This window comes from Camelus dromedarius, chromosome 6, assembly GCF_036321535.1.
Source record: "Camelus dromedarius isolate mCamDro1 chromosome 6, mCamDro1.pat, whole genome shotgun sequence".
Lineage (NCBI taxonomy): Eukaryota > Metazoa > Chordata > Mammalia > Artiodactyla > Camelidae > Camelus > Camelus dromedarius.
Window position 1 is genome coordinate 15,155,069 of NC_087441.1, and position 25,793 is coordinate 15,180,861.

General features: G+C 42.3%; 1 protein-coding gene across 2 annotated transcripts in view; it reads right to left on the reverse strand.

Annotated features, from left to right (window-relative positions):
• Positions 1 to 25,793, reverse strand: part of UST (uronyl 2-sulfotransferase) — a 271,245-nt gene that overhangs the window by 30,287 nt on the left and 215,165 nt on the right. For both annotated transcript variants that reach the window (XM_064486595.1, XM_010993983.3), the window contains exons 6-7: positions 17,700 to 17,797; positions 15,708 to 15,865 (exon numbers count right to left, since the gene is read on the reverse strand). In XM_064486595.1, the coding sequence (XP_064342665.1) occupies positions 15,708 to 15,865; positions 17,700 to 17,797 (256 nt within the window). The remainder of the gene's footprint in view (positions 1 to 15,707; positions 15,866 to 17,699; positions 17,798 to 25,793) is intronic.

The following is a 25,793-nucleotide window of genomic DNA, read 5'->3' on the forward strand; positions in this document are numbered from 1 at the left end:
GGAACACAAAAGTGCCCCACAAAAGAGATCAGCTTCGTAAAAAAGGTGAACTTCAAATACACAGCCTTCTGAGCCCCTAAATAGCTAATGATACCTCTTAACAATCAGGAAATGTCCACACAGCCACACTTTATCTTAAGACTTTGCTCTGGGACTCAACCTCAGAGCTCTTAAATCTCTCTGAATCTGAAAACAGTACCAGATGAGTTACACCCCTCAGAAAGAATGATACTTAGCAACTTGCAGAATTTGGCATGCTGTTGAAGAGACATTGATTATTTCAGCAATGTGTGCTCGCTACGGGGTAAGATACTTTTCCATTTTATAAAGCAAAACAAAACGCTAAGCCTTTGATGCTGGCATATTGGCCTTCTTCTTCTGGGTGGATTCCTTTTTGCAAGTGTTTCCTGCCCCACATTAATCTGATATGCAAAGCACATGTTATTGGAAGAAGTCTGGGTTATTTGTGTCCAAAACATTAGACTACTGAGCACATTATTAGGCAAACTTGAAAACGACTTGGATCTTTCTTAGTTGCTCTCCAGATGTGTTACCGCTTTTCGGTGGGACCCAGCATTCTTGCTGCTGGTGGTCTTAAGCTGGAGCCACAGGCATGTAGCAGATGCCATGTCACCACTAAACCCCAGAGCTGAATGAGACATAGGAGTCACCAGTCCTATTGGTGACTTAATATTAAGTTCAACCTATAGATGCGTAATTCTGAATAACCATCCCACCCACCCGCATCACCTTCTGAAAGCAAAATGCAGAAATCCTGTATTTCTATGTCAGAAAACTACAGATGTAGATCATTATCTGGACTCCAAATAATGGTCACTGATGCTAAGGAAAAAGGGAGTGAGAGAAAAGGAGAAACTATAACCACAATACCATGATTGAGGCCAGAAATAAGCTACTGTATGTCAACACAAGTCAGATTCTGACAACAGAATTTTTAAAATGGAAAAAATCAGCATTTTAAAAGAATATGCTAATACTTCTTAAGGGTTGGGGACTAGTAGAAATCTTGGGCTGAACAGAGGGAACTGTGTAGCAGCACCCTCATGAAATTGATTTAAGTTTTACGAGGAATTAAGTTACAGTTTTTGACTCTAGACCATTAAAACCAACTATTCAGCCAAAAATGTATTTGGGATTTAACATTTTCTTTTGGAAAAACATCGTAAAAGTGACGTACCCTCATCACTTAAAGGCTGTGAAACTCGATTTTAACAATACGATGGGGTCCCCTTTTAACCAAAGCAAAGTTAATAATAATATGGTCTAAGATCAAGACTAATAACATATACGGTTTGGTATCTGCTTATAGATACTCTGGGAGTTGTGTGGTCTTTCTTGATAGCCATGGGGACTGATTCTGGGTTGGTGAAAGTAAGCTAATCTTCCACAGTCGATGCCAGGAACCAAATCACATGCCCTATTATACTTAGGCAAACAATATCCTATGCTCTAATGTGGAAGACTAGAAGTGTGGCAGAGCCAAAAATCACCCTGAACAAACATAAGATTTCATCACCATTTGGAGCGTCAGCTTGATATTCTGGCTCCAAAGAAAGATGGCCAACCTCAGTCCATCAGGCCAGTTCAACCGTCTTTCTGGCCGTTCTCTATCAGATCAGGTCTGTCTGTGTTGAGGCTCACACCCATGGGGCTCACTCTTCTGTGTAGGGCTCCCAGTCCAGCTGGATGGGCATGTGGTCAATGGGCAGGCTCTGCCAGAGACCAGCCACTGGGAGGGGAGGGTGTGGAACAGCAAGTGTGAGAGGCCTGTGGAGCTGCCTTTACACACAGACTGTGACTCTTACTGTTCTGGGGGTTGGGAACATCTGTGCAAATCTGAAAATACTTTGCTTCCCAGGAAAAAGCAGACACGCAAAATGTTTTCATATTAAATGGATGGGGATGGGGCAGTTTAAGGATTCCCTGAAAACCATGCAATGAAGCTTCAAGTTAAGAACATTTGCTGCGGGCAGAGAAGACAGTCCTATAAAAGGTACGGGTTTCTGGTGCTAATGAAAAGACACTCTTCTGCAAAAAGCACTTGTTCTCAGCAGCACAGCCCACACCTGGATCTCCACCATTAATAATTTCTCCCCTTGAAGTGGATTAACAACCGCAGGAGGAACCCATTAAACCACAGGTGGCAGGATGTGCAGTGGTTACGTCCAAATCCTGGTGCTCTGTGACCCAGGGTAGGCTATGGGGGTAAAGAGTTGGCTACCATACCCCAAGGCAACCAAGATTCCACCCTCTGTCCTAGTTGCTGATGTGATGAATGGAAGGAAGTGTCAATGATATAAAGCAATGAACTGGCTTAATGGCCAACTGAAGTTCACATCACCTCCCTCTAATTCTAGTGCACTAAATTTAGATGACTAAAGCAACATATTTTCTCCTAAAAAGCTCTTTAAAATCATTTTTAGTTCACGTATAATAAAAAGTATCTAAATTTTTTTTTCCCTAAGGAATCTCCTAGTAAAATAGTGATGTCATCTAGATCTCTTTGAAACTCAATTTACTCATCTGTAAAATGGGAATAATGAAAGTACATATGTTATTGGGTTGTTCTGAGGATTAAATCAAAAAGTCCACATAAAAAGCCTTCGGTGTCAGTTCAATAACTTTTTATTGAATACTCATAATGCACAAAGCACTGTTCTAGGGGTTACTATCACTATTACTAGAAATTTCCCTGGGCATCACAAATTGTGTTACTGTCAGCTGCTAATACCATCACACTTCCAGAATGATTTATCAGGGCTCTGAGGGAGTGGGCCACAAGACAGCTAAATTGTGAGAGACGATGGGTCAGGTGCCAAGGGCTATTAGCATGGAGAGGGTGGTTTAGGGTGTGAGAATGGTATACAGGGATATTGGAAGGCTGGAGGCAGGCACAAGGCGAGAGAATTCTCTCTAGAAAGATGGAGTAGGAGGATGAAAAAAAGAAACTTCATTCACTCACTCTGAGGAGGGTCCATTCTGGTCATGGTGAAGTATGAGAGAGAGAGGGACCTGGGTCTCCAGTTATGGGAGAGAATAAACACTAGCGAGGCATGCAGACGGTGGCGTGTGCATTTTACTATGACCAGAGATGGTCGTCAACACTCTCCATCATCGTGGAAAGTCTTCATGACTAAACTGAAGACTGGTGAAGTGGGGCTCCCCAGGAAGAGGGGGATGCCCTCCAGAAGAGCAAGGAGCAAAGACTAGGGGACACAAGGCAGCAATGCCCGAGTCTGGGTCTCTTCTTTGGTTATGAACCTCAGGATGCCAGTTAGAGCTTGTAAGCTGAATTATCCAGGTTTATACACCCATCTCTGCACCTTTCTCTCCACTCTCCTGCAGGACATTCCAGATCTACCTCTCTGGGCTGGAGGCTAAGCGGAAGCTTTCTTTGCATGCTCTTGACCCAGCTGGGTACAGCCCCTCCTGAGGTGGGGAGTGGGGCAGGGGGCCAGCAGTGCAATGAAGAACTCAGCCATAGAGACCAGTCTCATGACTATTAAATGGTTAATATCTATAAAGTGTTCACATGCTGGCAGGCTCACAGTAAGTGTGAAATCATTGTTTGTTAAATAGGTGACCCAGTTGCCTCTCCCGCAGGAAATTTCCTTCCTGGGAATGATGGGCTGCACTTACGTCTTACCAAGGAAGGTGACATTTCTGTATAATTGATACCCACCCAGGCTCTCAAGGGAATGCCACATACTGCATCTCAAAGCAAGGAGAAGCACTGTGCACAATTCATCAGTTGGGCTGAAGAATGTCTCTGAAGAATGGCATCATGGAAACAGAACCCAGTAAGAAGGAGCTTTGGGAATCTTTACCAGGATGCTTCTGAGCCCTTAAAAAGCTGTGCCATGGAGTTGAGTTGTCGGTACCCAGGAAAACGGCATACCTTTTAGCAGGGACACATGCAGAGGACAGACTGAATCAAAGACCTTTCATTGACTGACCTACATCAAAAATAAGATTTTATTTTTACAATGCTTATCTGCTGGTGTCTGGAGATATATTTCAAGAAAATATTAATAATATAGATGAAAATCAGGTCAAAATAAGGGAAACAAATAATCAGACAAATGAAAATTAAAGTTCTATGATGAAACTATTTGATGTACTAATGGAATAAAACTTGTTTCAATACTCTATTAAAAAAGCAACTTAAGTTTTTTATAGCTGAGGTTTGAATTATTCGAACTGGAAAGGTTCAGAGCTGCATGAAAAAGAGAGCAGTGGCAAAAATATTTTCATCCTCTAATTGGCTTTCAGGTTAAGGGATTGGAGGTATGGGACATCTGGTCACGCAGACAGATACTTCCAGGTATTTGTCCCAGAAACACTCAGTAATTAGCTGTGCTTTAGGTGGTCTTCCCAAAACTCTGCCAGACTGGGGCTTCAGAAAAGAGGGAAGGATGGGAGGAGAGCCAGGCACCGCATGTGCTGAACAGTGTTCTACTGTGGGTGCCGTGGGGCATCAGAAAGGAAGCAACTATGGTCCATCTTTTCAAGAAGTCTCTACAGAGTTAAACGCCAAAAGGATAACTCCTCTAATTCATGCAAATGGCCAAGCATGAGCAAGCCCTGCCCGAAGGGGCCATCCTGACAGTTTCCTCTTGTTTCACCACTGCTCAGTTGTCCCCCTTCCTACTATCTTCTTTTTTCTGATCAGGAACGTGGAGAAGGTCTCAAAGCATGGTGGAAACACACAGGGTTTGGACCCAGACAGGCTCTGCCTCTCACCAGCTGTGAGACTTCGGATAGAGTCTTTAAACTGTCTGGGTGTGTTTTCTCCTGTGTAGAATTTGGATAACACTATCTCCTTTGCGGCACCAGTGTGACGATTAGGAAGATACATGGAGAGCACAGAGCATGGTGCCGGGACGTACTGCACTGTGACATCTGCGATGCATGAGAACTATAGTAAAGGTAGACAATACAGCAAAGTCCAAAGGAATCAGTGAAAACTACCCAGAACCCACAAGCACAATGAACCACTGCTATTCTTTTGTCAAGAAGGCAAAGCCAAATGGAAGAATCACAGAGCCTTATAAGCCCCAAATGCCTTACGACTGGTCGTGTCAATTGGATGGCCTTCCAACTCGCTGACCTGGGAAGCCCAAGCCAGTGGGAGAATCTGTAACACTGTTTCTCAAATAATCTCTGATTTTTTTCTCCCATAATCCATCTCAGATTGATACTTCTGTAAACTACAATAAGAATGAATCATTTTTTTAAAAAAAATCAGAGCCATGCCAAATTACCATCAAAGCTTCTAAAGGCTAACTCTCAGTTTCTGCCTTATCTCATCGTGGGCTAGCAGCAAGCAGTTTATGGGCTGGCACCGGTCCTCGGACCACACTTTGAGAAGCGGTACTCACTGGGGGCCAGGGCCAGTGCAGACCCAGGGGCCCAATGGAGCACAGTCCCACTCCCAGGCCTCGGAGAACGGGCACTAAGAGATTCCCAGCCTCCAGCCTCATTCCGGGCGGCACGCCTGGCTGGGGAAAACAAACACACTTCCCACACCTGAGTCTCAGTGTTTTCTTTGAGTTTGTTTTCCCACTGACTTACTTTCCTTTCAGTCTGGGCTTTAAAAACAGCTTTCTGAGCGAATGCAGGAGATCCCAGCAGTCCTAACACCACGGCTCATATGGAATGCATTTAGACAGGGGAAAAAACTCGAACGGAGTGGTTATATGATTTTGAACTGGCTTGGATATGGCGTGGCTGGAATTTCAGAGCTGGCTTTTGTTTGCATTCGTCATGAAACATTTGTTATGTGAGCTGCTGCTACTGCTACTAAGGCAGCTGCTGCCGAGAAGCCCTCTCAATGGCCACTTTTTCTCCTGGACGTGGGCTGACTGACAGCGTCCAGGAACCGAGGCCCTGGGCTCTCCAGGCTTGGGATCCCTCTGCCGCTCTCCCTGCATTAGGTTAGGGAAACGGCACACGACAGCGCGTGAAACAGTGGTGCGTGTTTCTGCCAAGTCACGTTGGAATGGTATCGCTGCATGGTCGGGCACTGCCTCTGATCATGAGAGTGTCTTTTTATCAATTCTTATAATTTACATTCTCTCCCCTCAAATAAATCTCCAACATGGCCCTGATCTTTCTTCCAGGTAATTAAAAAAAAAATAGTTGGGAGCCTCATCATAGCAACATCGTTCAGTAAAAACCCACTGGGGTTTAACTAATAAATTACCATCAAGGCATCTTGGTTTTTTGTTTGTTTTGTTTTGGAAATTTCATCGGTGCTATAATCCCAAGATACAAACTGAAGGCTGAGCTACGGTAGCCTGATTCACATCATGGCTATGCAGACATCACGTGAAAGGAACACATATAACAGACCTAGCTGGAAGCAATAAACACAAGGCTGGTAATAGAATCTTAAAGCTCAAGTAGGACATTTCCAGCTACAGGCATTAGGCTGACTACATGCCTTCGACTCCTCTCCTCTGAAAAATGTCACTGAAATGACAGTAAAGGATAATTTTATAAAAGATTGCAAGCTCACAAGGATAAAGAACTGGAGAAGGAGATCAATGGAATACAGACCTCAGCCAAGTTCTGGAAGAGGAATAGTGGTTGGAGGAGTACGTGGGATGTGGCAGAGCGGAGGACGTGCCCTGCAGTGTTGGCAGAGGGGGGACAAACACCAGGAGCGGCAGCTCACCCTGCAGAACCCCTGGGAGATGGAGCTTCCACACCTGCATGCAGCCAGGTATCTTGATGCATTCTCCATTGCCTGTTAGGCTCAGCCTCCAAAGAATTTGGGCAGAGGCTCCAGGCTGATTTGCTAACCCAGAGGAGAGAAAGGAGAGGCATGGGCTAAAATAAGAACAATTAAGTGACTGGCAGTAAACGTAGACCTTCAGCTCCTGTTCCCAGGCCAGCAATCAGATATGTGTCCTGCTCCCCTACTCCCACCTCATCTCCCATCCCCCAAGAGGATGTTTGGGGAATTCTTCAGTAGGGGAAACTGAATAAACTCCAGAGAAAAAAGACCTAAAATCACTAGCAAATGTTTTCCCAGCAAAATTTCTATTGTTGCTTGATCATCCCAAGTGGAGTCCCTTAGTAGATAAGCCTCCTCTATTGCATAGAACTTTTCCATGAGCTCTTTCATGCCTCACCCTCAAATATTCTGAATTCTGACATAGATCACCAGAGGAAAGATGTCAGACTGAAAAAGAGAGGCCCAAACTAAGCAAAACAGTGAAAAGGAGCCAGAGTAAACATAGATGATATAAGAAATAGACAAAAACACTTGTTAAAGTCTCTGTAATTTTCAGAGATTTATGGTGGTATTGTACCGTATAAACAAGAACAGATATTATGCAAGAAAAAAAGAAGATTAAAAAAGAGTTCTTAGAAGAGAGACAATTCAATAGAATGATTGGAACACAAACTGAGGAACTCATCCAGAGAGAAAAAGTTGAAGAGAAGGAAATTAAGAGGAAAAAATAATAAAGCAAATAGAGAGGCTGCATCTAGGGGTCCAAATATCTGACCAACAGTATTCCAGAAATGAAACAGAGCAAATGGTGATGGTAAAATCAGGAAAGAAGTAAAACAAGAAAAATTCCCAGAAATGAAAAACATGAGTTTTAAGCTTAAAAGTTAACTACTGAATACTCAGAACACTGAGGCATTTTGTAAATTTTCATAAAAGGAATAAAGGGAAGGCTCCAGGAGAGAGAAAATGAGAAAGTCAGAGAAAAAGATGTGGGAAATGGAGTGCATGTACAAAGAAATCCCCACCCAGCCAAACTGGCAATCAAATGAGGTAGTAGAACACTGAGCTGTTCAGACTTGCAATGACTTGAGGAATTTACTGCCTCCCATGCACCTTTTATCAGAAACAACTTGGGAATATCTTGGAATAAAATGAGTTATTAAATCAAGAAATAGAATTCATGGGATTCAGGAGAACAAGGAGACAATATATTCTGTAAAATGGTAAAAGGAAGTTCTCCAGGGAGCTTCTGAGTAATCAGCCCAGATTGAAACAGAAAGTTAGAGCTCTGGGTAGGAAGGAGGGGAGTGGTCCTGGGATGGAGCAGTTGGTGGTGTGGAAATGGCATGGACATACTTATCTGGTAATAATATTGAAAAAATATCAAAAGTAATATTGACACAATAGATCTAATGGCGCATATGAAAAATTTGACAGGTATAAATAAACCTAAACAAATAAAAAAAAACCCAAGGCAATAATCAATTCTAGGGAAAACAGTAAGTTATGTAAAAAATTAAACAAGAAGATGGTGTGCTACTTGGATCAACACTGAACAAATGTATACAGTTACAGTAATGTGTATCAGGGACGGTGCATGTAAAACATGGATACAGCCATATTAGGAAGATTTGGAGGGGAGGAAGTAGAGGTAAAGATGGCGAAATAAAAGAACTAAATAACGTCTCAAATAAATAAATCAAGACAATAAAACAATAGAAATAAAACAAGCCTGTGCACACTAGTTATAAATAATCTGGTGATTATCAGAAGAAACAGCTAACTGTGCAAAAGTGTTTGCCTCTGCAAAACCAGACTTTGTGATGGAGAGGACTGAAATAGGAAACGGCTGCTTTTCATTATATGACTTTTAGCACTGTTTGAGTTTTAATTATATACATGCTTTACTTTAATATATAAAATATATTTGAAAACTCGGAAATTCTTGGTAAAATTCTCGGAAAGCATGTTTTGAAAAATAGCTCCAGTGGTATCTGGCCATGACAAGGCAACAGAGGCACCTAGAAGCATATTGTAAAAACCAGGGAGGTGAGACTTTCCAGTCAGAGTTCTCAAACTCCCACTCAACAAGCAAAACTTTCCTACTCTCATCAGTGGGGAATTAAACTGGATTTCTCTACGGGTTTGTGGACAATGAAATTAATGTGCTTAATATAGCTCATGAGAAACCACTAAAAACAGCAGTGTTCTGTCCACAGGTATATTTGCAGTTTTTCACTGCATTCTTTCACAGTCCAGTGCCATTTGCAAGATGTGAAAAGCTAGGATATTATATGTTGATAAAAATGTCTGAGATATTTTTAAAAAATACAGACCAGGAAATGATATTTTTATTTGAACAAGATTTAGCTGAACAAAAATAGAAGCTTCCATTGTAAAATGTTGAGTCATGCAAAATGGGTAAGGACTGTACTTCGTCCCAGCTGGGGGTACATTTTATAAGCAAAGAATGTCAGCGAGGCAAGGCCATGAGCCAAGGGCACACAGTTCTGAACTTCTCTCTCCAGGGCTCTGTCCACATCACCACGTTAAGACCCTGGGATGGGCAGGAACCTTGGCAGTCTGGGCACAAAGGAGCAGGAAGATCTTTTACTAAAAGATCAACTGTCACCCTCTGGGGTCCGATCTCTAATCTCTTTTGCCCAGGGTTTTGGAAGCATTTCAGTTTCGCAGAGTTATCAAGAAAGTCCAAAAATTGAAATTTGTGGTGACTAATTCCACCCTCTTACTCAATGCAGCAATATTACTGTCAAAGTCAACTAAAAACTGCTCAAAGTAGAAGTGATTAAATTCTCAAGTAGGAGAAATTCACCTCTAAACATCAAAGAATGCTGGGACCTCCACCACACACTCAGATATTACCAGCCAGCTATTCTTTTGGGGAGATGAATCATAACAGAGAAAACAGTACACCTCATCTCATGCCTGGCCACACTGCGGGGGCTATCCGGGGTTCTCCAGAGGATGCGGCTGGGGCCTGGAAGAGATCATCTCCCAGGGTGCATGGGCTGGGAGGTGGGGACTAGGGGTAACTTCTGGAGGGACGATCCCAAGGGCTCTCAGCAAGGGAGGCCAGGAAGACCAGAGACGGTGTTGGGGGCCACAGCCAGCTCATCCCTGAGTCAGGGAGTGACCGGCAACAGAGGGGGGTCCGTGCGGGTGGGCAGAGGGGGGACCTAGGTGGTCAGGCAGGCCGGACAGTAGATGACATCTGGAGAGGTGTGGTGGGGGCCCCCCAGAGGGACCGGGCGGGGCCAACTGGAGCTGATGGGCACCCCTGGCCTAGAAGGAGGCTGGGCTTTAGCTGCAGAAACCGAAAGAAAGCAGGGAGGAAGCACCCCAGCCCCTGGGGCCTGGGGCCCAGCAGTAGCCCTGACACTGTTGGGAAGTGAGGGACCTTTGGGTGGTGGTCGGGCTTGGCAGAGGGCAGGGCAACTGGGAGGTGGTGGGGGGGCGACACATGGCCCTCTGGCAGCTGTGGCTTGGCCACCATTCCTGGGATTGGTATGAGTGACTCAGCTCCAGGTTGCACCATGTAGAGATCTGAGGCTGCGGATACTTTTCCTGCCTTGGGCAGGACTGTCTCTCCAGCAGCGTGCCTGAGCTGTGAGGCACTGGGGCACTCAGCTCCAAGAGACAGGGTCAGCAGGCCAGGGCCGAGGTGGGCTGGGCTGCCTCTCACGCCTCCCACACTTCGGCACGTCTGTGCCCGCACATCCCCGGGCACTCATGTTGTTTCTTCCTGCCTAACGTGCCTCCTTCCACGTCCAGCAGGTGAACAGCTCTGCACCCTTCAAGGCCTGGCAGAACTATTTCCAATAGGAAGTTCTCCTCTGGCCCTGTCTGTGATGGCGTTCAGGCTAGATGTAGTTTCCCTTATCTTTATATGGCCGTTCCTCAGGACTGGAGTGTATCGCAGACACTTAAACATTTGCTGAAAGCGTTTGTTGAATTTTTCTGGTATTTTCAGATTATGCCTGCTATTTAAATATTAGTCTTCATAGAAGAGAAATATTTTTGGAAAGTTATTACTATAAAATCAGACCATATGTTGAATGGAGATAATCTACAGATTTTATTTTTAAGCTTTTATTTTCAACTGCAATCTGTAAGAGTACTCAGTACTCACTGACCTCTGCATTAGTGATTAGACATGAAGAAAATGTGGTGGGTCACAGGTTCATGGAGTTTGTGGTGGTTCTGGGGACAGAAGCTTGAATGACTGTGGTCACTGGGACTTGATAACTGTGAGTAAGTTATTCTACCCTTTGATTCTCTGTTTCTTTGTTTAGAAAATGAGACAAAGACTCTTTCTCCTCCTCAGCTTCAGAGGATTCGTGTAGGAAGCAAATGAGCTCATCTATAGGAAAGTGCAAACTGCTATGCAAATTATTATTATTTAGGAACTGTTGCTGATTTTTTGATGCAAGACTATTCACTTAGATACCCGTGCTGCATAACAAAGACTTTAGCTGTCTGAACATGAATGGATGCACACGCACACGCACACACACACACATACTACACACACACACACAAAGTATCAACATGATTAGAATCTGAGCCTAGAAAAAAACAAAAAAACAAACAAAAAACCCCAATAGGCACATGAAAAAATGTTCAATATCGCTAATTATCAGAGAAATGCAAATCAAAACTATAAAAGATATCACCTCACACCAGTCAGAATGGCCATCATTCAAAAGTCCACAAACGATAAATGCTGGAGAGGGTGTGACAAAAGGGAACCCTCCTACACTGTTGGTGGGAAGGCAGTTTGGTGCAGCCACTGTGGAAAACAGTATGGAGATTCCTCAAAAGACTAAAAATAGAATTACCATACGGCCCAGCAATCCCACTCCTGGGCATATATCCAGAGGGAACCTTAATTCAAAAAGATACATGCACCCCAATGTTCATAACAGCACTATTTACAATAGCCAAGACATGGAAACAACCTAAATGTTCACTAACAGATGACTGAATAAGGAAGCTGTGGTATATTTATACAATGGAATACTACTCAGCCATAAAAATAATAAAATAATGCCATTTGCAGCAATACGGATGGACCTGGAGATTGTCATTCTAAGTGAAGTAAGCCAGAAAGAGAAAGAAAAATACCATATGATACCACTTATATGTGGAATCTAAAAAAAAAAAAACAACTTATTCACAAAACAGAAACAGACTCACAGACACAGAAAACAAACCTATGGCTACCAGTGGGGAGGGAAGGGGATGGGAAGGGATAAATTAGGAGTTCAAGATTTGCAGATACTAACTAATATATATATATAATAGATAAACAACAAGTTCATACTGTATAGCACAGGGAACTATATTCAGTATCTTGTAGTAACTTACGGTGAAAAAGAATATGAAAATGAATATATGTATGTTCACGTATGACTGAAGCATTATGCTGTACACCAGAAACTGACACAACATTGTAAACTGACTATATTTTAATTATATATATACACACACACACACACACACCCCCCCCAAAAAGAACCTGAGCCTAGGACATTATTGGTGAAAAACAAATCTTTTTGGAGAATATTGATGGTACATGGACCAATAACAAAGTGGGGGGGTCCTATTTTTATAAATGATAATTGAGTTTTTTTTAACAATTTCATTGGTGTCTGTAGATGGTCTGAATTTCTCCTGACCATCAGTTGTATCTCTGTGAGGTTCTAGAATACTTTGGGTTTTGTTATAGCACAAAAATAATAAGACGTGGGAAGCAAAAATGTAAATGAAAAGTGAAAAACAGCATGTTTAATCCAATTGTGGAATGATGGATGATTTTTATAAAACCAGAGTTGCTGGTATATAAACTTTTTAACCCACACAAACTTATTTGACTGTAAACCATCCCCCCTTCCCTGACTCCCTTGGTTCTCATATAATGCACTTTGGACTATTTCAATCAATTGTTCTTGGAACCCTTTTGATATGATCCCATTTTTAGGCCCCAAATTGGTCATAATTGTACATCTGTGTTCAAGCACTCTGTAAACTCCTGCCTGCAGATGCAAACTGTTAGGAAACACATACACTTCCCTGAGAAAATGGAGAGACACTGCCACCTGCTGGACAAAGTTTAATACATTAACTCAGTTCTGAAGTAAGTAATTCTGCATAAAGAAAATAAACTAAAGGTTTTTCAAGAACTGAATCTTAGGGTCTTAGTTAAAATAAAAATGCCATTAAATCACTGTACACCCATCCTATATCTACTAAATAACATAATATATAATAGTCTGAAAGATTCAACATTCACCTCAAGTTAATGCTATTGGTCCCAATCGCATCTCAACAGTGGGTTTCATTTAAAGTTGAAATTTAAGTCCCTCATATCTCTGGTAAGAGTTCAGGCATAGAAAAAAAAGATGATTTTTTAAAAATCCTCAGTAATTTGGATGGTGTGTGATTTTCAGCCCTTGAACATGTCACTGTAGTAATATTTCCATTAAGCTTATTCCCTATGGTTGTTTCAGGAATAAGATATTGGCCAGAATATAACTGTTCCCCTCCTCCTAAGTCAGAAATACTATTTCCAAAAGGCGTTCGATTTGCTAGTCATAGGTCAGCTATCACTGATGAAATAAGTGAAGGGTCATCATTTTCTTTTTTCTGTCCTTCCTTCTTGCCTCCCTCCCTGCCCCCGACCCTTCTTTCCTGTAGAAGTTACACAGAGAGCTTAAGTCCTAGCTTCTCACAGACACAGGCCCCGTCTCTCTCCGGTAATGCTGTTGGCAGGCTAATAGCTAATTATTGAACACATCATACCTTAAGCTCTGGGCCAATGACTTTACATGGATCCGATCAGGTACGTCTCACAACAACCCAGTATTGTTTATGCGTCTTATACATTTGGGGAAACTGAGGGGTAGAGGGGTTACCCCTTCCCTCTGGCTATCGGTTAAGTGGAGGAGGGGCTTTAACGCCCAGGCTGTCTACTCCAGAGCCTGTGCTCCCATCACTGTGATATCCCGTCTCCTCCACAGAGATGCACACGGTGAGAACAGAGAGGGCGGGGCATCGTGACCGGAGAGTGAGCTGGGGTCCCTGTCTCGATCACTTCAAGGTCACCAGCTTTAGGGAAGAACGGATTCTGCACAAATGCCCCTCCATCCAGGATCCTTCGTGTCCTCTAGGTGGCGAGAGCCTCCGTAACTAAACCTGGGAATTACGAAAGCAATGGGGACTGTCTAGAACTTTCTGGGGGTGGGAGGAAAGCACCCTATAATTGTGCTAACCAACAAGAGGTAGGAAAAGGAGCCTTACAATGTTCTACATGATACTTCAGCATCATAGTAATACAGACCTCAGCGCTCAGCCTCCCAAAGCTGCATTTGCTCTGAGTCCTATGGGCAGAACTACTGCAGAAAAAAGTCTCGTCTAACTCCCAACTCAGTGTTCTTTCTTTAAAGAACTGTTCTTCATGAATAACAGGCCAGTTTCAACTTTCTATGTAAATATCGTCAGATTTAATACTGCGATGCAAATGAACTCTGAGAGCACAGTACTATACTCTTAATGGGAGGTCTATTTTTTTTGTTACTCATGCCTAATAAAGATAATAATATTTAAGTTTGTACTGTATTTATCATCATTGCTCATAAAATATTTAAGTAAAAACTTTTTTTTTTGAAAAAACAAAGCAGTTAATTTATGAATGAACTTACATCCTCAAAGTTAGTATGGCGGTCATTTGGAATTACACGTTTTTCCTTTTGTAGTAGTTGGCGATCAGGACAGCCCACAAAAGTCTAGTAAATTCCCTCCTGTGGCTCCAGTGTTTACATTTGTAATGGAAATAAGTTGAAAATGAATACTAATACAATGTTAGTAACAGAAAGCATTTAAAATACAAGGGAAAGGGATTGGACACCTGAGCTTTCAAGTCCCCAGATAGAAGGAAGGTGATGGGTTAACATCAGGTATACAGTTCCATGTCCCGATGCTAGGTGGTGCTACTGAACTGGAACAGCTCGGTTATTTGTCCAAATCAAGGGTGTGTTTATGAGGGACATTGATATAAACACTTTTCCAATCACAGATATCCACTTATTCTCTCTTTAATTAACTTGCTTATTTACTTTGGCCTTTTAACACCACTATGATGTTAGCTCCTAAAGAAAACATGACTAAGAAAAATATCGACAGCTCACTACTCCTACCAGGCAGAACAGGCCTCTCATTTCAGGACAACAGAACAAAACCATCAACAGACTAGTGACTAGGTGGTGTTGTTGCTGCCGTAGATGAAGGAGAACAGGAAAGAAACAGTGTTTTTGTCTTTCTCTCAGGACACAACGACAATGAGAAAAAGCAACAATGGATTTCTGAGAGTTACCCTATCTGCAGGGACACTGCTTGTAATTGCTTTGCTGCATTCTCCTTCTTGCTTCCATCTGGAAACCACTCCATTTGTTGAAATAAAATCATAATTGTATTTTCAATGGGCTGCTTTCTCTATTCTCTGTGCCAGGATTTGCTTCTGTCAAATGGAAGTGGGACCAGAGATACCTCCTCACACGGTGGCTCCCTCCCACTCCCACACGTTCCCCTCAACGGACTCAGACACGCACCTGCCTGTTCGCTGGGTCACCCCAGCAACACACTCAGGACAAGGCCAATGGGGATGTTGCCAGTTTCACTCTCCAAAGGGAGGAATGGAACCATTTAAACCATTTAAAGGAGGAAGGCCTTTAAAACATGGTGAGTTTGTGTTTGGCCTGAAACTCCAGGTTTTGGCATCTATATCTCGTGGTTCTAACTTTGCTTTGAAGCCAGGGGAACTTTCCTTCACTAACGGAAGAGATGATTTCATTCCTTTATTTCCTGAATCCTTTTCTAGATGAGAAACCCCCAGAACGGAGAAGCGCTCGCTCACAAACGGACTTACCTGGGTCTTTGTAGATACTGAGCACACCCTTGAAGTAATGAGGTAAAAATCTTTCCAGTAAAAGCAGCACATCTTCCAACTCTTCAAGGATCCCCACGAGCAGGAAGTTTTCATTCACGTTCAGTTTTGCTCTTTCCAGGGCCCACTCACCAGGCTCCCTTTATGGATATAAAAAGGATTTGGGAGTCAAAGATTGGTTTTCGAAATGCAGCAACAGCATGTTGATGGTCTCTCCCAACCCCCCATCCCTTCGCAAAAGCCCAAATCCCACTTCCTTCAAGGACCAGCCCAGGTGTAGTGCTTCCAGCAGCCTTCCAGCTGCCCCTGCCCCTGTTCCTGTCCTGGTCTCACCTCTGTCACCCTCACCTGTGTGTGGTGCCAGGGCCTCGGACTTAGTGTGCCCCACCTAAATGTTTGTTAGAAGAAGAATACAGGCCTGGGTAGTTCAGTCTCCATAAACACTGACTAGAACGTCTTTTTAGAAAAAGGACCAAACCGAATCCGTAAAATTAGAAGTTTGGAAATGTGAAACTGACTGATTTCTTCTGTAGAAATCAAAACAGGTGTCAGATCATGTTTGTTAATCTTCTCATTCTTTTGAAGAGTTTAAAGACAAATCTGGTGTTTTTTGTTTTTTTTTTTTTAATTACAGAAGGAAAACAGCCTGATCTTATTAGTAAGGCCAGTCTCTGAGCCAACACTGACGTGAGCTCAAATAATTGTTGTCAAGGTGGAACAAGGTGCCATCTTGAAAGCGTTTTGAAAATCATCCCGTGTGCACCTAGATGAGGCATCAGAAGGACTTGCCCCAATTTTAGGAAATATAAAATTTTAAAAGTATTTTAGGGAGTTAGAATCATGTTTTTTGGAATGAATATCTTCATTGTGACAGAAAAGGAGTCATCTGGCCTCAAATCTTCCTATGCTCTGAAGCACTGACCGTGTACCAGGAGGCATTTATTACTGGGGAGAGGGTGGGTGAGGGGGGCCTCCTGAACTCAAGCGTTTATGATAAAGCAGAAAACTGACACTTCTAGTCCCAGAGTTCTGACCATAAACAAAGCAGTGAATCCAGCAAAACATCCATAATGACAATACACATAATAACTAAGCAGTAATCGTGGTGAAGGCAAAACATACCATGAATGAGTAGCAATTTGGAAATAGCTGTGTCTCCCCCTCCCCTCCACAACCCCTGGTCTCTTCAAGAACACAGTAACCTTCTAATCAGTGTCTCCTTTGGGGGAAAATGTCACTTCTGGCAGCATGGTTTATTTTCCACCGAGCAAAGATAATATTCATCCTCACTACCATTTCTTCTGGAGGCTACATATTTGCCTAGTACGATGAGTTTCAACTGCAGCTGGACCAGAGTCACCTGGGAGGTGGTCACAAACCTGGGCCCCACCTCAGAGACTGTGATTAGGATGCGGATGCAGGAGGTGGGTGGACCCCACTCTGAGAGCCCTTACTGTCTAAGTCACTTTCTAAAGAAGGTCCTTCATCCAAGTAAGGCTGAGGTGTGATCACTAGAAAGTACTTTCTTTTCTTTCTACTGAGTATGTCTCAGGAGAGAGGCCCTCTAGAATTCAGGGTGTGAGCATCCAGTGATTCAGACTCAGTGAGACACACCACACAGGCAAGGACAGTTCCTGATGGAGCACAGTCAGTGCTCCCCCCTGCTCTTTACTATCTCATGGGCTGGGTAGCGACAGCTGTGTGTCAAGCAAAAAGAAGAGTTTGGTGGGCATTTCAGCTACACAGCTTTGTGGGTGGTTGCCAAGGCCTCTGTCAGACCTTGATTTGTTAATTTCTTTATTTATTGGACATTCAGAGTCTCAAGTGTGATCTTTAAAGATTAACAGTAAATATAAACAGAATTCCAGAAGGCCAAAAGACAGAGGATGCAAAAGATGCCCGTGCCATCCAGTTGGTGGATTTCCTGCCGCTGTTGTCCACATTTGCATGCCATCAGCCTGTTTCAGTCTTTACCTGCATCTGGGATGCTGTCCACAAAAGTACGGAATGATGTAAAATAACCTGGGGTTGGAACACTCGGGATAGTTTTCAAGAATACACTCATTGATATCCTAGAAGAGAAAACACAGCAGTGAGATGTCTCGTGGTCTCTGCAGTGCTCTGTCAAATGTCACACAGTGTAAGAAAATTGATTTTTAAATGACACCGGCAAGCCTTGAGAAGACGTAGAGAACTGATGGATTTCACGAGAAGACTTTTTTCCTTCCTTGCAGAATCCTGCTCCACTGGCCAGGTGCACATTACAGTCAGAGCATTTCTGAGAGTGCTTGTTCTGTTAACTGAATTTCTGTGTGTCCAGTGGCCTGAAGTCTTTAGCTAGATCACAAGTATCTTGGAGCAGTTCTGCTGACTGTGGCTTGTAGTGGTCCTAGCAGTTACGAGAAACTGGGAAGTATACAGTGGGCACTTAAATATTTGTTGAATGAATTCAGTATGACTTAGTTCTTAAATCATTCAGACTTAATCAGAGATCCCTCTATGGCCAACCTGTAGAAATGTGTTTCCTTGTGTATCTATAGGTCCAACAAACAATTAAGCACCTACAATAATCACATAAAGGGTTTGTAAATTTTGGAGGGGTTGTAAAACCATTTCTAGTGTTATATTTGGTTAGAAAGTGACCGGATGTTTGCATACAGACATTCTCTCACTTTTAAAGGCAACAGTTGTGATTTCCAGACAGAAAATCTGGAATTCTCAGATAGAAATTTCTCTTCTACAAGGATGAGCGTGGTGTCTTCATCAGGATTACTAGAGCTTACAATGTGGCCCGAGGGTGAAAACAAGGGCTAAAAATCCACTTTCATCAAGCCAGCTTACACTGGACACACCAGAGAAGACATGTCTGGTTCTTAGGTACTTCTAAGGAGAGAAGATAACCCAGTTTATAAACAAACCTAACAGCTATGCGATGCTTTTCCAGAGACAACACTGGCAAGGCAGATTAAGAGTGGATGTAACTCAGTAAGAATGGCCACATGGTTGACGGAATTTATGAGTTAGTTGAAGCCACTATATCTGATATGATTGAGGTAGGTCGTTAGTTATTAAAAAAATTTTTTTAGTTCAAGTTGAGAATCAGAAAAACACAACAAACTTTTTTTTTTACAACAACTTTCTCTTTTCCCTCTCATATTTTTTTTGGTTTATGTATCAATTAAATAAATTACACAATTACAATAATAAATTCAACTGGAATAAAGAGATTCAGCAAAAAATACACTCTAGCTAAGTACCTGCGCCTACCGTGGGAAACAGAGGTGCACAGTTCCCAAGGAGGAACACACTAGAAGCAAACAGAATGGTGTACGTCAGCCCATCCAGCCACACGTGAAGTAAAGGGTAGTTAAGGGCACCTCACTGTGTATGAAAACCCATTAAAAATGCATCATATTAGACCCCAAATATCTTTCTAAGAAGAACCTAACACACAGAAAGGTATGTATAAGACTATTCATCGCTACAAAATTTATTACAACAAAATATGGCAGAACTCATATGTTCATTAACGGGGAACTGAGTCACAGAGAAGTTATGGTGCATTCATACAATAAAAGACTGGGCACCCAGAAAGGATAAGGAGAGTCTACATGCACTGTCCTGAAAAGTGTCCATGATGAGTTTTTAGATGAAATAAAATCGATTACAGGACAATGTGAAAGACAACATAAAAATAAACGTCTGTGTTTACACAAAGACAAAAGTATCTGGAAGTATAAATACCCAGCTGTTAAAAGGAGTTGTTTATGCTGGTAGACGTAATGGATGATGGGAACACATTGAAACTTTACTTTATTTATTTTTGAAACATTAGCTTTTATTATAATGTATGTATTTTAGTTTTGCCATCAGAAAAGTTTAAGGAGAGTTACACTTTGTAAGACAAACTAAAGCTTGGGTGGGAGGGTGACTGGGCTATGCCATGAGGATGCTCTGACTTCCCTGTCCTCCCTCACCCCCCAGGTATCCCCTGGCAGTTGGCTTCGCCCAAGAATGTAAGACTTAGGTCAGAGTGACCCAGTAACCAGGGATGGGGTCAGAGGGAGGGGGCCAGGAGCTGGGTGAGAAGCAAAGTGTGGAACTCCAGCCAGGGCCAGCGTGGCCAGAGCCAGAGGGTTTGTCTTCTGAGGTCGAGATTTTACAGCAAGTGGCAGAGTAAAATGATGGTGATTTAGGGGGTGTCCAGAGACCTGTCCCATACACAGTCAGCCCCTCCAGAGACCTGCATTAACACGAGAGGCAGGGCAACAGAGCCCACCGAAGGCTCCCACAGAAACTCTCACAGCACCTGCGCTTCTTCAGAGTTCACTTTACAGTTGCCTTTTAATAAGGACTTGTGTAATTATTTGTTTAGGCGGTGAGTCCAGGAGAGCACAGATGTCTGTTCACTGCGTCTCCAGCGCTTAGCACCCTGCCTGGAAAAAGCAGGAGCGCAATAAATATTCAATGAATGAATGAACAAATAGCAGAAGGAACAAGCCAAGACACACAACCGGGATTCTGTCCCCAGAGATCCTGGCCTGGAGCTCACAAGAGCGGGCAGAGTACATCAGCTGGTGGGGCTGAGAGCAGGGAGGGCGGAGGAGTGCAGGGACCTAGGAAGGACATTTCTCTTTTGGAATCCACAAATCACTTCCCGAGGTCAATTTATGGGAAGACATAAATTCCTAGTTTAAGAATTGCTGTTAACAGTTCTTCCTTTCTTAGATCAAAGCATGTCCCAGGAGATTTCAAAGAGTTCCATTTGAGCCCGTTAGGTTGATGAATGGTGTTGGCCACAACCCATCTTATGGAAATGCTATAGGAGGACATAAATAAAGGATGACTCAGGTGTAAGACCAAGTGGAAGCAGGAAACGAGCTGTGAAGACCCACGCACTTAGCTGCCGACGGCTTAGCCGCAGGGCACAGTGATGCTGCTGGCTTCCCAGCAGCTCCAGGACGGGGCCTCAGGAAGCTGCTCCCGGCCACTCACAGTCCACTCTCACTGGAACCGAGACCCTCAGCGAGTGACCTTTCAGTGTCCTGGGCAACTGAATGGGACGAGTGTCAACACAGCTGTTTGTCCAGCGTCCTCTGACAGGCACCGCCAATTCCCCCCCCTCCGTGGGACCATTTGGTTTCCCCCAGAGTTAATAATTTTATCTCTGCTGTTAGGTTTCTTTATCCTGTGTTTACAATCACCTTTTTTTTTTTTTAACAATCACCTTTTTATACTGAAGTTCCCTTCGTATTTACATATTTTAAAACGATTATGCAACTTCGTTGTTTCTTCCCATGCAGTGCTTCTAGGATAAGGTTGCTTTAAATGAAAACCTTAATATTTATTTGAGATTTGCTCTAAGATCATCATCATGATGATGACTTCAGCCAAACTGACCCTCTCACCCTTGTTTGATCTACGATTTGCTTATCTGGTCCTTGGATCTTGGTGTCTACCGTGGCACCCCACAAAGCTCTCCCCTGCCCAAGTCTAGCCCTATTTTTAAGATTGAGTTTAAACATAAGACCCCACTCTGCCCGTATTCTCAATTGATTAGGGGATTGAGATATTCTTTATAAGTGAATATTCCAGATGACTTAGAGAGTCCTGTTAATCACCAAAACTACAATAAAAGACCAATTTTGGTTGAAATTTATTCTAGACTATTTTTTAAAGTGTACATTTCCACCCTCTAGGTTTTCTTTGTGGGTTCATCTTCTTCGACTTTGATCTTACAGCAAAATCATCTTTTATTGAGTTGCTCCTGTTAACATTTTCATCGGATGGGCTGTGCTGAATAATACTCACCTGTTAAATGCAAAAGGGCCCATGGAGCCCAAAGGAATCCCCAGTCACTAGGGCCAGATCCCCGGGAGTCACTCCCGATGACTCTCACCCTCATGCTCCACGTTCGTTCACTCAGTGACCTGGCTCTACAACTTCACCCCCAAGCTGTTTCCTAAGCTGTATTTCCCCACCCATCCCACACTGCTCGGGTCCCCTCCAGCTAGTTAGTATCTCTTCCTTTCCTCTCTTCTCCCCAAATGCATTCTGCACAAAGTTGCTGCAGTAGTTTAACTGATAGGTTAATTCATCCACGGCACTCCCCTGCTCAAAAACTCTGAAGGCCTCTTACTGACAATGCAGTGGGAATAACAGTCAGTTAGGGCACCTGTTAAAAAAATGCTAACTCCCAGACCCTGCTTCCAGAGTGTCTGATATAACAGGTTCTTCTGGGGACAAGGCTAGAAATCTGCATTTTAAAGAAGAACTTCTGGTGATTTTGAGAAGCTGGTCTCTCTTCCTGAGCATCAGCACTGTGCCAGCAGGTAATTTCATGTCCTGCTTATATGTCTCCCTTGCCTGGAACTTCTTTCTGCTTCTTATTCTGGTCCCAGCAGCAGGACCAGGTACGGGTGCCACTCCTGGCAGGACTGGTGTTAGCACACTCTGGTCCCCCCGCAGAAGGCCCCAGAAGCTGGGAAAGAATTCAAGAGCTGACAGCGAGTTCAAGGTAACTCCTGGTGGGCTTTCTGAGTAGACAAGGCACATACAACCTACACAGTGTGGTCTGCAGCACTTTCCTCCTCCATAGTCCTCATTTTAAAAAAATCTCCTCACCTCTTACCAAGTCCTGGAATTTTGTTCATTTAATAAGACAAAATAGGTGAAGTCTGTAGCACATTTCTCATTCATTCCCCAGTCTTTTGTCATTCAATCCTCTCCATTCCTGGGCCCAGAAAGGAGGGAGTTAAGGAGTTCCAGGAAAAGGAGAGGCCGGGTACACACGGTCCCTGGTGGGAGACGGTGTGTCAGACAGGCCAGGCTCCAGGACCCCCAGCCCTACTGAAACCAGAAGAACTGTGCTTTACTTGGGTTTGTATAAGATTTCGTTTGAAAAAAGGTTTTAAACCTAAGAATCGTTGCTTCAGGCCAGAGCACAGAGGCTCAATACTGGACAAGCTAGCCCAGCACCCCATCCCGTGGCTCCTCCGCCTGCTCTGTACAAGCAGGTGATGCTGAGTACAGGGCCCAGGAAGTCGGATCTTACCGGCTGGGGCATGATTGTTTGGATCCTATAATTAAAGAGCACCTTATGGAGAAAAACAAAAAATGAGAAACCATTTCTCCTCTTCCTCTCCTTCCCAGGGTCCAGGCTGCTCAGAGTTCCATTCTCCCCGCCACTTTACCCTTTAAGGAAAGAAGGGCTGCCAAACCCATGTAAGCAAGGGGAAGGGCAGGGTCCTTATATGTACAACAGTGTCCAGTGCTAGAGGGCGTCTATATTCTAAATGTCAAAAATATCTTTAAAAATACATGGCATATTCTATTGAAAAGAAATTTATTATAATTTTGATATATAGTGTCAATTCCTTGGGGATTTCAGTTTTCATTATCAGTTGTGAATGAGTAGAGGTCCTTTGAGCCTATAAATAACTGGGCATGAACCTGGCCTTCAGGAAGGCACACTGCACACAGGTCGGGTGCTGGACAGACTTCCCGAATTCGACTCTCTGAACCTTCTGAAAGCCACACCTGCTGGACCAATGCTGTTCCAGGCTCCTGGGCAGGAAGGGCTGCCAAGTATGCAGAATTTTGCCAGACTGTGCGGTTATTTTATTAGGCAAATAAATGTCTACTGAGATTCTAATGTAAAAACACTGGGCCCAGCCCAGTTTCGTACAAACATTTTCTGAAGTAAAGGTGGAACACATTATCAGTCACTCATTTTCATAATTATAGTTTTTTTGGCTAACAATCATTTCCCTTCCTTCTACATATAATGCCTGGAATATCTGCACAAAGAAAATCTTTAAGGAGAGGTCAGCCCCAGTGGGAGTTACTTAAGAAACCACTAGATACTCTAAATTTTATACAAGTGGGACATTTTATGAAAGTCTGTTTGGACAAAAAATTTCCAGCATAAATTTTATGGAAACATAAATTATGAGACCTGAATTCAGGGACTAGTTGAAGGAAGACTCCTGAGGCAGAGGAAGGCTATCATTTCTTTAATGCTCTTGATTGGAAATGCAACCCAAGATACACTTCACCTGGGATTCTGATTTTAAATTTTCAACTAGAATTTTCTTATGTGACTTACATCTATGATGCCACAATATGGTCTAATGCAATTCGATTTCAGAGATTCTTAATTTGGGGTAGCTCAAAATCAGTTGCTCGTTGTGTTTAAACAATTCAAGCTCAACTTTTCAAGAAATGCATGCCAAATTCTTTAATTATATCATGAATTAAGGCATCTACTGTACTTAAGATATCATGGTAAACACCCTGGCCCCAAGTAGCTGACCAATTGTGCCTGTCTCCCCTTACTTAGTTTATAAAATGTCATCTCACTAACATTTATGTAGAAAATCTTCTTGGTAGTTGGTTCCTTTTGTTATTAATGCTTTTGCCTTACATTAAAACTTGTCTTACGTTAAACTTTCTTTTAGTATTCAAATGGTGACCTTTTCCCATCCTTTTATTTTCAGCGTATTTTCAACAGACAACCCCTCTCTCTGTGTTTAATAGATGAATTTAATCATTTACTTCCACTGTGATTGTTGATATATTTGGATTTATTTTTGCATCTTTGTCATCTTTGTGTTTTGTTTGCTATTCTTTTTTTTTTTTTTTTTGCTTCTTTCTTTTCATGTCTTCTGTTGGTTTTTAAAGTTTTTAGTAAGACCTCTGCCTTTCTTCTTCTGTTTCAGCATCTAAAGATCATATTGCTATTATTTACATGATTACCTTTACATTTTTAATTTTCTAAGATTCCCCCTCCCCCTAGTTATGGTTCTGACAGCTTAAAAATACAAATAATAACAATAATTGCAACTTAAAATACTCTCAGTGCTTGAGAAGTCCTGAGGAGGGGTGCAGAATTTTAAGAAATCATTCACAAATGAATAGTCAGAAAGATGGGCTGATGGAAGAGTCATTTAAAAATGTTTAACATTCAAACTTGACTAAATTTTTTTCTAATAAAATCTGAAGTTATTTGGTTTTTCAATATTCCTCCCGAATCTAGAAGGATCTTAGCACTTTTAATTACTCATTAAACCCCACCAACTCCATCTCATCAATGTCTAATTATAATCCTTTGTTAACACACAAAAAAACTCAGCACTCAATATTTACCCCATTTCACCAACATATTTTAATCAATGGCTATATTCACTGTGGTGTCTTGTGTCCTATATCTTTCTTCCTTCTCCCTGTAATCTTTTAATGATCTTTTCAGAGAAGTCAAGAAGTGGTCAGCTCTATCTTTCTATGTCTGAAAAAGTCTTTAGAGTGATTATCTAGCTGGATAGAAAACCCTAGGTTGACAATTATTTTCCCTCAGCACTTTGAAGATATTATTCTCTCATGATCTACTGTTGCAGGTGGGGAACCTGCTGTCAGCCTGACTATGCTTCCTTTATTAGTCAGCTGCTTTCCCTCCTTTTCCCTGATACCCTGCATTTCACTCTACGGTATCTGGGGGTAAACTGAACTTTGTGTACTCTGTTCAGTACTCATGGTACACTTTTAGTCTGAAGAATCACACCTTTAACTTTAGAATATGCTATTTTTCAATAGCTTCAAATACTGCTTCCTGACCGTTTCACCATTCTCTTTTTCTGGAACTCCTACTGAAAGACCATTGGAACTTTATAATCTTTTCCACATCTTTTAACTGCTCCTTCTATCTATCTATCTATCTATCTATCTATGTTTATGAATTGAATTTTTGGTCAATTCCTCATGCCTACTTCCTAATTCAGAAAGTTTCTCTTTCACTTTACTCACTTCAGAGTTTATTTTATTTCTTAAACTTTATGACAATGACTCTACTTTTCATTTTTAAGATTTATAATTAATTCTTTATTAATATCCTCATGTTCTTGTTTCAGGTTTTTATCTTATAATTTCCTGCTCTTTTTTAATGGAAGTTATTCATACTTTTATCTTTTCAACATTCTAGGCACACTTATTTTAAAACATCTTCCTTAAGGACATCTAGAATGATTCCTGCCCCGGTAGCAGATTTTGCTGCCTGTCTTTCTTGTATTAGAT